The sequence below is a fragment of the Denticeps clupeoides genome, chromosome 14 (genome assembly GCF_900700375.1).
Source record: "Denticeps clupeoides chromosome 14, fDenClu1.1, whole genome shotgun sequence".
Taxonomy (NCBI): Eukaryota; Metazoa; Chordata; class Actinopteri; order Clupeiformes; family Denticipitidae; genus Denticeps; species Denticeps clupeoides.
In genome coordinates this window covers 19548592-19565831 of record NC_041720.1, presented here as the reverse complement: position 1 = coordinate 19565831, position 17240 = coordinate 19548592, and the positions used below count along the sequence as shown (strand labels likewise).

The window sequence follows — 17240 nt, the reverse complement described above, 5'->3', positions numbered from 1 at the left end:
CCAGTTCTTGATGGTGAGCTAATTTAATCCACGATAATCAATGCAAGGCCTTAATCCACCATCCTTCTTGGATACGAAAAAGAACCCTGCGCGGCCAGTGAAGTGGAGGGACGGATGGTGCCAATGTGTAGGTACTCTGCCACAAACTGCTCCATGGCCAGGTATTCAGATTTATACAGAGAGTAGAGATGACCTCGGGGTGGTGTGGTTCCAGGTAGCAGTTCTATGGCTATGTCGCGTGGTTGGTGAGGTGGAATTTAATCAGCCTTGGACGGACTGAAGATGGCTGCCAGGTTGTGATAACATGATGAGAAGGTGTCATGGATGGGACATGGAGGTGCAGGTGTAGCATCGAAGGGAGTAGAGGGTTGAAGACAGTGTCAATGGCAGTATGCTCCCCATTCCAACACCACACCGGTGGACCAGGATAAGTGGGGTTCATGGACGGTCAGCCAGGGGTATCTCAGAGGTGACGTGATGATGGAGTTGACCAGGAAGCTGATGTGTTTGTGATTAGGAGCACTCCACAATATCAATCCCTGAATCTTTGTGTTTAGGGGCTTGACCAATTCTTAGGTAATTACTCCTGTTAGAGTAATTTGGTGTAAAGAACTATATAAATGGATGGGTGGGTTATTAATCCTCATCCAAGTTAAAACTTAAGTGTTATTACTTTTAAAGGAGAAATGGCATTGGAATTTAATATGTTTTAGCATATAAAATTTCCTGTCTCAACGAGCAATAGTGACAAGCTACAATGGTGCTAAAGTTGAAGTACGATATGAGCACATTTACTAAATTATTATCATTTGTGGCACAATTTAGTCTAGATTGATGTTTTATTCTCATGTAATTAATTTTCAAGACCACATAATCTTGTTAAAAGTGGAACCACTTGTGAAAGCAGCAGAATGAAACACATATTGAGGATTTGTCTGATGCAGGTGTTAGGATGTGTACAGAAATTTCATAGTGAAGTCATAAGAAGTCAGAACCTGACCTTGATGATGATCCTGATATGAAACAGTATTGAGAATTACTCCCAGTCAAATACACCAGGGCCCAGTTGTTGGGATTTTGAATTACATGTTCATGTTTATACAGCCAGATGCTCACATTAAAAAAGAATGCAGAAAGGCATCATGTCTTATTTCTTACTTTATTTTCATCGCCACTGTTCTAGTTCAACAATTGTACAAAATATAAATAAATAAATCTTTTTTGGGATCAAATGTGTCTAAATTCAAACACAAAGTGAAGGTTTGATCCAGATTAAAACTGAGATTTGAATAGGTGATCTGATCTGATTTCAGAATACCTCTTTTCCCTTTGAACAAACCATTTTCAAGATTCACTACAATTTGTTATCCGTTATGCAATTTGAGGTCCTACGTATCCCAAATTCTCACTATCCTTAGCAGTGTCACAAAACCGAGGAAGAGGAGGATACAAGAGCAGGTGCTTGAAAAAAAGGTTTATTGAATTTACAGGACAAACCAATATATAGAGCTCTACTTTGGGAAAGGGGATGTTGAGTTGTGTTTAGGTACTGGCATATACACCAGGGGGGTCATGAGGGTGAAGACCAAGATCTATGGTAATACAGATTTTCAGCTGTTTCAGTGTTTATGTACTGTTTATGTCCAGAGTCATGCCCATGTAAAATAATGGACTGCTTAAAATAGTTGAAATATGCACCATAATGAATAATGATCATTGTCATTTCAATGACATGCAGTAGCAATGCACCCAACCTACACCACTTCTACCATTCTAAAATGGATGCAAAAATGTTATTACAAAGGGGGGTATTATTGAGTCACCCCTTTGGACAGAATGCATGTACATGCATTGCCTGTTTTGTATTGTTTTGGCAGGTGTGGTCTACTTACCTGCTTCTATTTTGTCTAACATTAACTTATGGGCATCTGCATTGATGCAAACAGTAGTCCTAGCCAGTACAAGATGAAATGCAAAATTTATATCATATTATAGAATTTTGCCAGATTGTATGCACAAACACAGACAAGAGGACTGAAGTGAACTGTGTTTTATTAGAAGAGAAGTATACTTGGGGAGCAATAAATCAAGCCACTGGGGGACACATGACACATTTCCTGGTGCCAGTCCCAAGCCCAGGTAAATCGGGTGGTTTGTGTCAGGAAGGGCATCCGGCATAAAACTTGCAGACAACCTGGCAATACCTATATGAGCAGCCAAAGGAAGACAACAACAGGAGAATTGGGGAGAAATTGGGGAATGCACGATAATAAAGTCACTGAGTAGATATCTTTGGTGAAATGGTGAGGAGCGCTTGCCATGTGGGCCAAGCGCAGCGTGGTGTGCATTGGAGATAAGAATGGACTTGAGAGGGCAGGCAGAGACACTGGGGGGTTAATTAAAGCAAACCAGGAAAGCAGTCAGTATCACAATGAAAATCTGGAGATGAATCTTGAGATTAATTAATTGGAGATTAATTAAGGTCTTTACTGTGAAAACAGTCAAGTTGTGAGAATAGTCAGTGCAGGCAACCGTTGTTGCCTGCACTGAGCCAGAAGAGTTGTCAGGACATGCAGTTTGTTACCAGCAGTCCCAGCAGAGTAAAAAGAAAGACAGGAGAAAAAGGATCAAAACACAAGTGATCAATCCAGAAAAAATTGTAGTAACATAGGGTGAAATTACAACTTTCAATTAAGTACCAATTAGAAAGGACTGATGAATCGTAGGCTCAGCTTGTTTGAGTCAAAGGGCCCCGGCAGCCCCTTGGTGGTGACCCACACCTGATCACCAGACTGATAGATTAATCCCACTTGTTAGCTTAATCTGCCTGTCGTTTCATGATATTTGAAGATATCTTGAGACCAGAAGCCAAGTTTGCTTGAACCTGTGGTACAGGGCCCTCCAGGCTTTCACTCAGGAACCAGTGGGCTCAATAACATGTGAGTGGACTACTGCCCTGTAGCCCAGTTTCTGAATGGAGGGGATCATACTCTGCATCACAGAACATGTTAGGATTAATGGACTTTCTTGTGCATCATCTTTGGAAGAGGCTTCCTTCTGGGATGACAGTCATGCAGTCCATTTTGATGCAGCATGTGGTCTATGGTCTGAGCAGCAATGCTGGCAGCATTTCATACATCTGTTTTCAAAAGCCAACCTCTGGATATGATGTGGAGTACATGCACTCAACTGACCATGGTTGACAGTGGTGAGTCTTATTCTGAGTGGAACCTGTCCTTTTAAACTACTTTATGGTCTTGGCCACCATGCTGCAGCTCAGTTTTAGGGTGTTGGCAGTCTTTTTATAGCCTAGGCTATTTTAATGCAGAGCAACAATTCTTTTTTTCAGATCTTCAGGGAGTTATTTGCCATGAGGAACTTCCAGTGTGAGAGTGACAACCCCATTCATGCTGTCTAATAATTGATATGCCACACCTGTGAAGTGGGTTGGATTATCTTGGCAAAGGAGAAGTGAATAGATTTAGACAGATATGAACAATATTTGAGTCATGAAAATGGAAGTAAAAATTTTTGTTGAGTGAACGTAAATACTATTATCTTGAACTTAAGATAAAGCCAATAAATCTAAATAACCTTTAACTAAACAATGCAGCTATCATCATAAATATTCTGTCACGCCTCAGCTGTCTGTACATCAATCATGAAAGGAACAGCTCACAGCATGAAATCACACCAATAAGATGATATCATTTATTGAAACACTCATACAGAGACAACATTAAACACCTGTAAACCTTTTTTTTTTTTTTTAATTGTCTTGTATTGCCCGAGAGCATTCTGGGAGGCTCCGCCCCCACACACTACCCCCCTCAATTCTTTAATGTATAATGTAGATATTATTGTAGATATTATTGTAGGGTTTTTTAATGAAACTCCTGCACTATGTCACCTATATAATCTGTCAATATTGGATTCTGCTCTTGAAAATGTTTGGTAAAAATTCAAGTTCTACCAACTCTGTACTGTTTGGTTGTTAATAATGTTCAATATCCATATACAGTACAGGTCAAAAGTTTGGACACACCTTCTTATTCAATGTGTTTTCTTTATTTTTATGACCATTTACATGACCATGATAGATTCTCACTAAAGGCATCAAAACAATGAATGAACACATGTGGAGTTATGTACTTGTACCTGGCCTTCACAGTCACCGGACCTGAACCCAATCGAGATGGTTTGGGGTGAGCTGGACCGCAGAGTCTAGGCAAAGGGGCCAACAAGTGCTAAACACCTCTGGGAACTCCTTCAAGACTGTTTGAAAAACCATTTCAGGTGACTACCTCTTGAAGCTCACCTAGAGAATGCCAAGAGTGTGCAAAGCAGTAATCAGAGCAAAGGGTGGCTATTTGGAGTAAACTAGAATATTAAACATGTTTTCAGTTATTTCACCTTTTTTTTAAGTATATAACTCCACATGTGTTCATGCTTAGTTTTGATGCCTTCAGTGAAAATCTACCAATGGTCATGAAAATAAAAAAAACACATTGAATGAGAAGCCGTGTCCAAACTTTTGGCCTGTACTGTATATCCATCTTAAATGAATGTTTCTTTATTTAAAGTTGGACCAACTCATTAACATTTACATTTTTACATTTACATTTACATTTACAGCATTTATCAGACGCCCTTATCCAGAGCGACTTACAATCAGTATTACAGGGACAGTCTCCCTGGAGCAATTTAGGGTTAAGTGTCTTGCTCAGGGACACAATGGTAGTAAGTGGGATTCGAACCTGGGTCTTCTGGTTCATAGGCGAGTGTGTTACCCACTAGGCTACTACCACCCTGTAATTACATGAGTAATTAACTGACAATACATAAGCAAATGAACTACATGCAACAAACTTTTATGCTAAAAACCCTGTTAATAATTTTTTAGAGTCTAGAAACAGCACTGATGTGCAGATGTGCAGCATTTCTCCTCCTGAGTTGATGACAAAGAGCTCAAATTTGGTCTCATCTGACCACAATCCTTTCGCCCAGTCCTCCTATGATCAATTTAGTGTGAAATATGTGCTTTCTTGAATAGGGGGACCTTGTGGGCAGCAGGATTTCAATCCTTCATGGTGTAATGTTACCAGCTGTTTCCTTGGTGACTACTGTCCAGGCTGCCTTGGGATCATTGATAAGTCATTATCCACAATCTCATTATCCAATTAAATCCAATTTTATTTACAAAGCAGAATTAAAACAGAGTTGAAGAAACAGTGCTGTACATATAAAACAGAAAAACAGACCAAAAATAAAAACATAAAACCATTCCAGAATTTTAAGTAGACAATTAAAAAATCTTGACTGTTCAACAATAAGTTAAAGCATTTTTCAGCTTTCTTTGCATGCTGCAAGCGCTAGTCTAAGAGGGAAAGGAAATATATGCAAGTTTCAAATATAATTTGGTTTGGTGGTGAAAACTAAGAATATAGGCATCCTTCAAAAAGCATGTTTTCTACACTTCAGAAACAGAGGGTATAAGGAGACACCAGATATGTTTCAGTGCTGCTGAGATGGGTATATCATGTTTATCATTAAAAAAACATAGTGTTGCCAGACGTATAATAATCATGTTTGTGCAATGTGTTTGTGCAGATTTCACACTTTTTTTTAAGCTGCATTCTAATGTTGGAGCAACATTAGAATGGAAATTGTGCGTGCACAATAAACTTTCTAAAAATAAAACAATTTTAAAATGCTGGTACCATACCATTCAGCATTTAGGATGTGGCAACTCTGAAAACATACCATATTATAAAATACACTAAAACGACTAACACAGCCAACAAACTGAAATGGATAAAATAGCCTGCTACTTCCATTATGCAAGGATTCTTCTTTTGATCTGGCCAATTAAAAGCTATGGAATGTGTGGGGATTCACTCCCACTGGTAGCCTCAATGTTTGCTGAAGCTCTCACTGGGAATCAGAGAGGGGCAATGGTTGGCCTAGCAGGTAAGAAAGCGGACCCATAATCAGAAGGTTGCCTGTTCGAGTCCTGAGCCACCAAGGTGCCACAGAGGTGCCACTGAGCAAAGTACCATTCCTGCACACTGCTCCCTCAGGGGATGGGTTAAATGCACACACCACATTTCATTGGGTGCACTGGGTGCTGTGGTGTAGTGTCACTTATTTCAACTCGTTTATTTTACTTTACTTTACTTTACTTTACTTTATTTAGCAGACGCTTTTATCCAAAGCGACTTACAAGAGTTTATCCTCCCCAATGTCACACAAGCACCATATACATGTCTCCTCATTACCCCTGACAATACATTTAAGATGCTCGGTTCCAAACATAGTAAGTTTGATCACACACTCTCCCCCACACAATCTTAATAGTCTGGTGGAGTGTTCTCACACACTGTGTTCTCCCCTCAAATTACCTTGATCCTGGTTCTGGCAGCTGTGGTTTTACCATCACTGCAATGGATACCTATCATTTTATTACCCCAGTGCAATAAGGACTTAAGTGCACTGCACTTGATGGTGCACACGGTCCCTACCATGCCCACTAGATTGCGCTCCTGCGCTGCTGGAGACACTGTCTGAGCACGTGGGTACAGAGAACTGTCAAGAGAGGAATATGGCCTGTATCTTTCTTCCCGTGTCATGAGAATAGTTGGCATGGGGGTAATCAGGCATTCACTGAGAGAGGAGATTGCATTTCTTTTAAACAACACTTTTATAAATATACTCTTGATAAATGAGGCCCAGTGTGTTATGGGATTTTATTTTGCATACCTTGGTTGTGCAATCACTTGTTCTGAATACATGTAATCATGTAATCAGGGCTGCCAACTCTGACACAGTGGCCCTGAGACACATGCATCCGACTGTCTTCACATGCTCTCATGCCATTCCTCTTATTTATCACACCGATTTAATCTATCTGATTTAGATCTATTTAATCTATCTGATCTGGCTTTCCATTGACTGTCTGGCTGTCCACTGCAGCCAATATGTGGTACAGATATGTTCTCAAACTTAAAATAGAGCTTCCTAATGTGTTAAACTATGTGTGTCACACATTGTATTTCTCACATGGAAAAATAATTTGTAGGCTAATTTTAAACAAAATATGCCTATGAAACAAAATATGGATATGAAGCGCATCTCTGGGGTCATAGAGCCTTTCATTTACAAGCCAATCAAAAAAATATACACAATAGCAAATCAGAAAATAGCAGTATTACATCTGGGTAAAATGCAACAACATGACAAAACAATTGTTGTAAGAAAATGTTGTTCATATATTTATAATCCGTTTTTCAATGTGTCTGTAGCTTAAAGTTTTACACCTGTTCATAACAAGTAGTCTCAGTCATCAAAGGATAATTGACACTCACATTATAATCATCTCTCTCTCTCCAAATAGGCTAAATATTTGTAGTGAAATGTCTCTGAGATTTATTAAATCTTTTCTTCCAGAAGACTGAGCAATTAAAAACCCCACCACATCTAGTAATAAAATTATTCATGAAAGACTGCCATTCCTGTAGCCTATCTGACCCTTACATTTACATTTACAGCATTTACCAGACGCCCTTATCCAGAGTGTAGTTACAGGGACAGTCCCCCCTGGAGTAACTAAGGGTTAACTGTCCTGCTCAGGGATACAATGGCAGTAACTGGGATTTGAACTTGGGTCTTCTAGTTCATAGGCGAGTGTGTTACCCACTAGGCTACTACCTTGCCCCCTTTGATCCCCTGACAATGGAAGGTTCCATCTGACTTAAAAATTTATTAGCCTTTGAATTTTAGCAGATTTTAGCACTGAAACGTCTACAAATTTCCTGTAAATAATTTCAGTGTATATTTCAGTTAATTCACAGTAAGAATATTCAAAGACCAAAATTTCAAGAAATATTATTCAGTATGGTTAAATTCAACTCGTGAAATTCAGTATCCCTCCCCTTGCTCACAACTCTTGACATCGGCCACACACACCCCAAAATCCTACTCCAAGAGTGGTAAGTTAATGTAATATTGTTGACTTTTAAAAACAAGACTAAATAAAAAAATGAAAAATAAAAACTAAACTAAACAGTCTCTTCATTCTTGTTGACTAATTAAGACAAACTTTTAACGGTTTTAATTTTATGTAGAGTACAGTGTCAGAATGATGGAATTGTGAATTTTTTTGGTCCCTATTTTGTATTTTTTATACATTTTATTCATTAGACATATGTAGATGCTTATATAACAAAACAATATACAAATACAACAAACACTCTCTGTTGTGATTAGTATATTTTGCATAACAGGGTGGAATAGAATATAACAGGGAGGAACAGAGTAGAACCTTAGCAAGAAGATTCAGATTCAACATAGCCAATGATATCTCCCTTATTTCCTGCATGTTTAACCTACTGTAATGTCTGAAATAGCATCATAATAATAATATTGAGAAAACAGAAAAGTTTGAAGTGTAACCAAAAAAGATTTAAATTATTAATTATTTCTAAATATAAGTCATTTTAATGAAAATAAATATTCTAGTACAATTTCTACTCAGTAGAGTGCAAATTCCATACATAGCCTAACTTCTAACAATCTTCTAGCTAATTTAGCTCTAGCCATCAACATTTATCTAGCACACATTATGGGAAATATTTATTTTAAATAAATATTTCCCATAATATATACTAACAGGGTGGAACTTTAAGGGTGCCTCAAACCAGTTTGTAATATAAAGATGAGAAAAATACAGTCGAGAGTGACAGTTAAACCTTCCTGGATATTTGTAGTCTTTTTAGGGAGCCAAGAAACCAGTAGCTCACAGGGCAGAAAGCAAATGCTATAGTTTATATTTACTGAGAAATGTGGATTAATTGCATTTGGCATATGCTTAAATGAGTGCATATTCCAGAGACACTTTTTAAAAAGTAATAATAAATTATAATAATCAAAATAATTTCTCAGAGCCATAAAGAACACATAATAAAATAGTTTTTTTTTTTTATAAAGATTTGTCTAATTTTCTAAAAGAATAAGAGGACATGAATATGTGGCCCAAAACAGGAGTCACCTGATTCTTTAGCAGATGGCTGGAAGAAAATGATGATGCAATATTTGGATGCACAAGAGCTAAATTAGAGGGTGGTAGTAGCCTAGTGGGTAACACACTCGCCTATGAACCAGAAGACCTAGTTTAAAAAGTATGAACCAGGCCCAAATCCCACTTAGTACCATTGTGTCCCTAAGCAAGACCCTTAACCCTAAAATGCTAAATGTAAATGTAAATGCACAAAATACAATTTAAATACAATATTCATAGAAAATCAGTTCTCGCTGTCTAAAACTAGACTAAAATGGTGATAGATAATTCTGAATAAAATGCTCAGACTCTTAGTCACCTAAAACTTGACTAAAAGACTAAAACTAAAATTAAATCAGCACACCAAAAACAACTATACCTCTGACATGAATAGGGCATCAAAAAGGACACTATCTCAATTCAGCACATACAATATGACTTTTTTTTTTTTTATTGATAAGGTTGAATTTCAAAATAAAGGTTCTTTCAGGTCTAGTGCAACATTTTAATCATTTAAATAATAATAATTTATAATACTTTTTATTACTGTTGATTATAGGAAAAGGTCAAATGAATGGCGAATAGTGAACATAAAAAAAGTTAATTAAAAACTGTTCTCCAACTGTAAGAATAATACTGGTAAACAGAGAGAAGAATTAAGAAAACAGGGGAAAAACACCCCCTGAATGTATAATATTATTTTTATAAAATCAATGACAATTATACACAGTAAACATACTTATTGCATCTTGAAACTTAATGGTTTAATCAAGGCACTGGGAATATTGGACCAATAAGGAATGCAAGTTAAACATGGTGAAATCAATGTGGTGTATAAATGGTCATTTGCAACAAAAATGTTGTTTTTAGAAGCACAAAAAAGCCAGCACAGCCCCTTTAAGTTAATGATCCTTCAAATAACTGAACTCACGTCTGCCGTTCAGGGCTGCAGGGTCTATCAGAATCAGTCATTATTATACAGTACAAACTGACTTTGTATAATAGAAAAAGGTCTGGATTTTTACTGCCATATTTACTTTTTAACATAATCTGAGATGCAGTTATAAGGTTAAAGGTTTTCTTTTACTTGGTTTTCTCAACAGAGACTGATTAGAAACAATTACAAAAGCACATTTCTGAATGTGAATGGTCTGAGATTAACATCATCTCCAGGAAGACTGACCTCAGACAGGAGGCTCTCACCCAACATTACCTGAACTCCAAGATACCACCCATTACTGTGTTACCTTCCACTGATGATTTCAACCCACAACAAAGGTCACCATAAAATCAGTAGTGAGTATGAGAAGTGGTTTGGTCATGTGAGAAATACACAGCATAGCACAGCAGCAGTCCCAGTGAAAAACAGGAAAGGTTTAAACAGTGCTGGAATGCCATTAGGTCATTGTTGTGTGGAGAGAAACAGAAACACAATGATGCAGCATGGCTGTGTGCAGAGCAGAGAATTCATTAATACAAGTAGGAATTGAATGGGACAAATGGCTCAGCCAAATACAATGCAGACACACCCAGCATCTACGAGTTTACTAGTAACTGTTTAATCATCAAATAAGATTCAGTAAACTGTACTCTGTATACTTCAGTACACATAACAACTGCTGAGCCTTATACTATATTGATCTAGAACAGATGGGAATTTGATACAGTCTTGGATTCCACTGGAGCTACTGTACAGCCTTCCCCAATGGTTGGTTCACCAGTGCCAAAACATAAAATGTGGACTGTCTGGCTAATTCTATGGACTGGGTTGAGCAGAGGAAGTAAGAGGCTGACTGAGCATACTCCTGAGAATACTCCCCTGTTTGAGACCTTCAGCCTCTAGGCCTTTGAAAAGGAATGGCATCATAACCACGTCTGAAAGCACAGGGAAGCTGTTAGGAGAGGAAAGTAACAAGCTATGAAGAAGAATGAGCTTGGATCAGGACAAGTTCAGCAAGTCAAAGAGGGAGGGCACCAAAGAAACACAGCTGAAGCCAACAGTGCCATAGACCAGGAAGCGGTAGAGTAGCTCCACAGCAGGGTGCTGTCTCGCCTGCCGTACGTCGTCCGATGCCACCCCAAACAGCCAGCAGGCCAACGGAATGGTGAGGGCCTTCATCACAGCCCTCGTGACCAGCAGTACCGGCAGCCCCACTAGAAGGCGGGACAGCGAGCGGCCCACCAGAATGATGTTAACACTTGGCATGGTCAGTGGCAGCTGGGAGAGAGGCAGGTCCGACTGTAGGCCCAGCTGATGATTTAGGTGGGAGGCAAGGGCTGCACCAGCACCAGTGGCCAGGGCTTGAGCGGTGTCTCCTCGTGAGGTGCTCCAAGAGTCTAGGGAGAAGCTCAGAAGGCCCAGACTCAAATGAGAGACGACTACCACTAGTGGAGCATATCTATTATTCAGGTAGAAGATGTCAAGGTCATCCAGCATTGGCTGAAGTATGACCAGAATCATGATGCTGTAGAGGAAGCCTGAGATGACCTCCTGCAGAACACAAACAGCAGAGAAAACACAAATGTTCATAAAAGTGTTTCTATGCACTTTACACTGAACATATGGAGAAAGACAGTCAAGAACGGTCCCCACACACTGCTCCCTGGTCGCCTGTCATGGCTGCCCACTGCTCACCAATGGTGATGGGTTAAACACAGAGGGCCATGCGCAAAATGTGCAGATTTAGAGTATAATGTCAAAAGGTGTTTAAAAGGTGTTGGAATTGTATTGTGGTTAACACTTTTGGTAATGACCAAAAGTGGATCATTCACAGGGTCTCTGCATATATTAAGTCTCAGTTTGAATGTAAAATGTTAAAGTAATTCAATAACTGCATGATTTATGTTGCTTTCTGACTTGAACACCATGAGTTCCTACATGTAAAAGTGTGTTTTTAATCGGTTTTTAATTTTTGTGGTGCACTTTGTAATTGTGTTGAGTTGGAAATTAGCACCCTGGGAGAACAGTGCCTTTATAGGCCATTTTAGTCCAAAGTGCAGTCCAGTGTCATAGTGTTCATTACGTGTCCATTTTTTATTTTGGGCCTAGCAGTTAAGGAAGCGGCCCTGAAATCAGAAGGTTGTTGGTTCGAATCCTGATCCGCCAAGGTGCCACTGAGCAAAGCACCGTCCCCACACACTGCTCCACGGGCGCCTGTCATGGCTGTATCACAATGAAAATCACTTTAAAAATTGTGATGCTACTGGTCCATTTGAAAATCCCTGAAGCTTTAGTTGTTATGGTGGTGGTGGCTGTGGTGACCCTCTGGTTTGTTTCATGCTAAGTCCTTGTTTAGCAGTTGCCAGGTGGAGGGAGCAGGATTTATCTGTGTCTCAGAAAGAACAAACAGAACATGCGGCAGACGGTGTCATTCTTCGACTGATACTGAAATATGTGGTTATAGTGGAATATTTGTGCAACAGTGGCCCGGTACCCTAACTAGGACAGCTAACTAGGATGGTAGTAGCCTAGTGGGTAACACACGCGCCTATGAACCAGAAGACCCAGGTTCAAATCCCGCTTACTACCATTGTGTCCCTGAGCAAGACATTTAACCCTAAGTTGCTCCAGGGGGGAGACTGTCCCTGTAACTACTGATTGTAGGTCGCTCTGGATAAGGGCGTCTGGTAAATACTGTAAATAACTAACACTGTCTGTGCTTAACAGATTTAAACACTGATACTGTGTCTAAGTCCCGAACACTGACTGGCAAGCTGTTCCACAACTCCGGAGCTCTATATGAGAAGGATTTGCTCCCAGCTGTCACCTTCTGTACTTTGGGTACCAGTAGTGACCTCACACTTGTTGATCACAGGGGGCGTGGCGGGTCATAAATAACTAGGAGTTCACTCAGGCAATGCGGGACGAGACCGTTTAGAGATTTTTGAAGTCAATCCTAAATTTGATGGGTAGCCAGTGCAGTGATTGTATGACTGGGGTGATGTGGTCAAATTTCCTAATTCTAGTTAGAACTTTGCCTGCAGAATTCTGAACTAGCTGGAGTTTACTCATGCTCCTACTAGAGCATTCAAACAGTAATGCGTTGCAGTAATGGAACCTTTATGTAATACAGGCATGGACCAACTTTTCTGCATCGTACATTGAGATGATGTTTCTTATTTTTGCAATATATAGGTGAAAGAATGCTATCCTAGTGATATTATCTACATGCAAATCAAATGAGAGACCTGCATCAATGATGACACCTTGATCCTCATTGATGCATCCTCAAGGATTATATAGGACAACCACAAAAACAATAGTTGACCCACCAAATGCCTACACACAAGTGAGGCATGTGCATGAATCCAAGGAAGACAGCTGGTCTGGATGGTGTATCCTTCTTGCCTCCTGCTTGCTCTTACCAGAGGACCTAACCACCTGCTTTGATGGGACTATTAATGCCACTGCGTCCCTCTTATCAACAAGCTGCCTGCCCATCTGCCGTGATGCCGTACTTCTTAACTTTCAGCAAGCCAACCACATCTCCAACTGATCGCATTTCATCGAGTAGGCTCTCACCAATTCTGAAGAAACCATTTGTTGACTGCTCAAATGCCAACAACTACAGACCACTATCTCTTCTATCATTTCTTTCTGAAGTCCTGGAATGAGTTATTTATAACCAGTTTAATTTATTTTTTATCCAAAGTGGTCTCAGTCTGGAGTGTAGCAGTCTCAGAGGAACTATACTCTCATACTACCTCTGTTATATTGTTATCTATCTGTAATATAATTTATTAATGCACGTTCTATTTTGCACTATTTTACTTCACACATTTATTATTCATTTCACCTTTTTACCGTGGTCTGTCTCATTGTTGTCTACATGTTTTTGTTAAATGTTACTCTTTCACTCCCTGTGTCCCGTTTGCACTTCATGTAGCCCAGTTTGTCTGCGTCGCACACATGCACTTTATGTCAGTATGTAACTTTGTCTAAATGTTCAAATGTAACACCAGGTTCTGGAGAAACGTTTCACTATTTACTGTCGAACATGTATATAGCTGAATGACGATAAAGCTCAACTTCAGCTTCATAAGACGTGCTGTGTTGGGGAAATTTATGATGGTAAGATTCATTACTTTACCAATCAAAATTGTTCAAAACATGCTGATAATCTTTTCTACCTATTTGATTTGGCAGTGATGAATATAACAGATGTTTTTGTGATGTTGTCTGACAGTGCAGTCAACAAGGCTACATTGCTTATGCAGCAGTGTTTAAATAATCCAGAATGAGGAAATAGTAGGCATAGCTTTTATTCATCACTGTTCAAGTTAATTTTCAGGGTTTGACACTCTTTAACTACCCACCCAGTTAATTCCTCCACTCCAAGATACACTGAGCTAGCAAGCAGTATGTAACATGCACGTAACATACCAGAACTGAATGCATGCCCATGTAGACTCTGCTCAGACAGACCAGGAGACTCCAACAGAATGCCATACTCAGGCCAATAAGAAACGGGTACTGTACAAAAACAGAATGGAACAGAGACATGAGTAGTTATGGCAGTTCAGGGAACCCTCCATGGCTATTTGTTTTCATATTCAAAGAACACAGTCAAGCATCTTGTTAATCTTGCCTTGATCTCAAGAAGCCAATATAGTGTTTTTTTTCAAGAGCTGCATGTCTTGTCTCACCTCTAATATATTACATTATTTAAATAAATGAATAAAGTTTTATTTAAAGTTACATTTAGACAGTCATATTAAAACACATGTATGATCCTTTGTGTGCTTTGTGGTGCTCCAGCAATGCCTGATTAGTAATATTGAGCACCAAATATTATTAATATTGAGCACCAAAGTGCTCAACCTCTATTCCCTTTGACCTGAGCATTTTTATTCCCTTTGGTTTGGAATGCCCGGACATCCCAAATGGAATACACAGATGCAAGGACACTTTTTTAAATTTTGTTATGAAATGACTGCAAACCCTGTAACGATGAAAAATCCTTCTTATGAAAAATGCATATAAGTATTAAAATTGATAATATTTTTAAATAAATCATGAGAAACAAGTGTGACAAAAATAATGTTAAAAATAATTTTAGTTGATTTACTTGACAAGCTTTTACACAGATTTAACTGTATTTATGAAGGACCACATCTAGTTGATACTAAGCTTCAGAGTGAGATTGAAAATGGCCTCAGGTGCTGAAAGCTCACCTCCCAGCGCCCATAGGTAAGCAGGAACATTGAGAAGGGCACAGCGGTGCCTGACATGGCATGGGTGGAAGGCATGCTGTACTCAGAATTGTAGAAGACCTCCACCTTCACCACTGGAGGGGAGGCAGGCCGAGTCCAGCGGACCAGGTCCTTGGTGGACTGCCCAAGGAACAGGACCCAGACCCAAACCATGATGATGCGGCGGCTCACGTATGCATCCACGTTCCACATGAGGAACGGGAAGAACAGAATGAAGAACATCTCGTTGCCCAACTCTGTACCAAGAGTGAAGAGGTAAAAAAGAAACTTGTTTTTGATTATAAACTCCTGGCCGGTGTCCCCGGTCAAGGAATTCTTACGAAAGGGTTTGCGTTTGACCCTCGAACCCCCATCCGGTTTTGGGAGGCCTGTCAGGGTCTCCTCTGCTCCCTCCGCCTGCGTCCAGCTGCATGTGCTCTGGTCGGGGTCATCTTCAGCCCCGAGCTCTCGCTCCTCCTGCGGGCAGTGCCCATTGTGTTTCCTCGGAACAGCGGCCCTGACCCCGCATAGCTGCTGAAAACCCGCCACCCGGTGCGGGTCCTGCAGATACCTGCAGAGACTCGCGCAGCCCTGAACGAACTCCTCCTTCATGGTCGGTGTCAGCGCCACTCAAACGTGAACACGAGGCCGATTATTCTGCGCCAACAACTAGAATCATGTCCACAACCCGTCTGCACGACCTGTCCGGTGCGGACGGGAAGAGTCTGCTTGGCCATTGCGCAGGAGCGGTGACGTAGGGAGACCGATGGCTATGGCAAGCCCTTAGAACATTAAATGCCTCAAAATGCGCCCGAGGAGAAATGTGTGGGGTCAGTACCTTGCCCTGCCCTTGGTTTCGGGATTTGAACACTGAACCTTTTGATTACGGGTCCAATTCCTTTAGCTCTAGGCCACCACTGCATGAGTCAGTGTAATGATGGAAGGGCTGGCAATGAAAGTTCGTCACCTGGGGAGTGTGTAGGGACGGTGCTTTGATCAGTGGCACCTCAGTGGCATATTCGAACCGGTAACCATTGGATTACAGGTCCATTATCCTTACTGCCCCACGACCAACCATGTACCCTGTTTAACTACAGCTGATGTGAGGAGACCTTGGCTGCTGGAGCAGACAACATTGCTGACATCTTTACAGACATCTTTACAGAGATCATTCCAACATATACTATCATCCCAGACTTTTGTCAGGGACTGTATGTGCTTATGCTCTTGAGGTGTTTTTTTTTTTTTTTTTAAAGGTTCCCACAATGTACTCCCCATTGGAGTACAATCTGGGGGTTGTCTTTTTTTTTTTTTTATCCCCCTCCTCTATCCTAATGTGTACCCTGCTTTTGTTTCTGACCTTTTCCCCTATCTTCCTGACCTGTTATGTACTAAACAAAAAAGGTGAAATAACTGAAAACACGTTTTATATTCTAGTTTACATTTACAGCATTTATCAGACGCCCTTATCCAGAGCGACTTACAATCAGTAGTTACAGGGACAGTCCCCCCCCTGGAGCAACTTAAGGTTAAGTGTCTTGCTCAGGGACACAATGGTAGTAAGTGGGATTTGAACCTGGGTCTTCTGGTTCGTAGGAGAGTGTGTTACCCACTAGGCTACTACCACCCCAAAATAGCCACCTTTTGCTCTGATTACTGCTTTGCACACTCTTGGCATTCTCTCTATGAGCTTCAAGAGGTAGTCACCCAAAATGGTTTTCCAACAGTCTTGAGGGAGTTCCCAGAGGTGTTTAGCACTTTAGCCCTTTGCCTAGACTTTGTGGTCCAGCTCACCCCAAACCATCTTGATTCGGTTCTCCACATGTTCATTTTTAGTTTTGATGCCTTCAGTGAGAATCTACCAATGTAAATGGTCATGAAAATAAAGAAAATACATTGAATCAGAAGGTGTGACCAAACTTTTGGCCTGTACAATACATCTGTAATTTGTATTTTTTCCAAGAGCTAAGCTGCATGTATTGTCTCACCTCTA

General features: G+C 40.2%; 1 protein-coding gene across 1 annotated transcript; it reads right to left on the bottom strand.

Moving 5' to 3' along the window:
• Window positions 1–5434: 5434 nt before the first annotated feature.
• sgpp1a (sphingosine-1-phosphate phosphatase 1a) lies at window positions 5435–15976 on the bottom strand. The gene is made up of 3 exons (XM_029002862.1): window positions 15230–15976; window positions 14439–14528; window positions 5435–11546 (listed from the first exon to the last, which is right to left on the bottom strand). Exons 1-3 carry the CDS (start codon window positions 15857–15859, stop codon window positions 10995–10997), a joined length of 1272 nt encoding a protein of 423 aa, XP_028858695.1. The 5' UTR covers window positions 15860–15976; the 3' UTR covers window positions 5435–10994.
• Between the last annotated feature and the right edge of the window lie 1264 nt (window positions 15977–17240).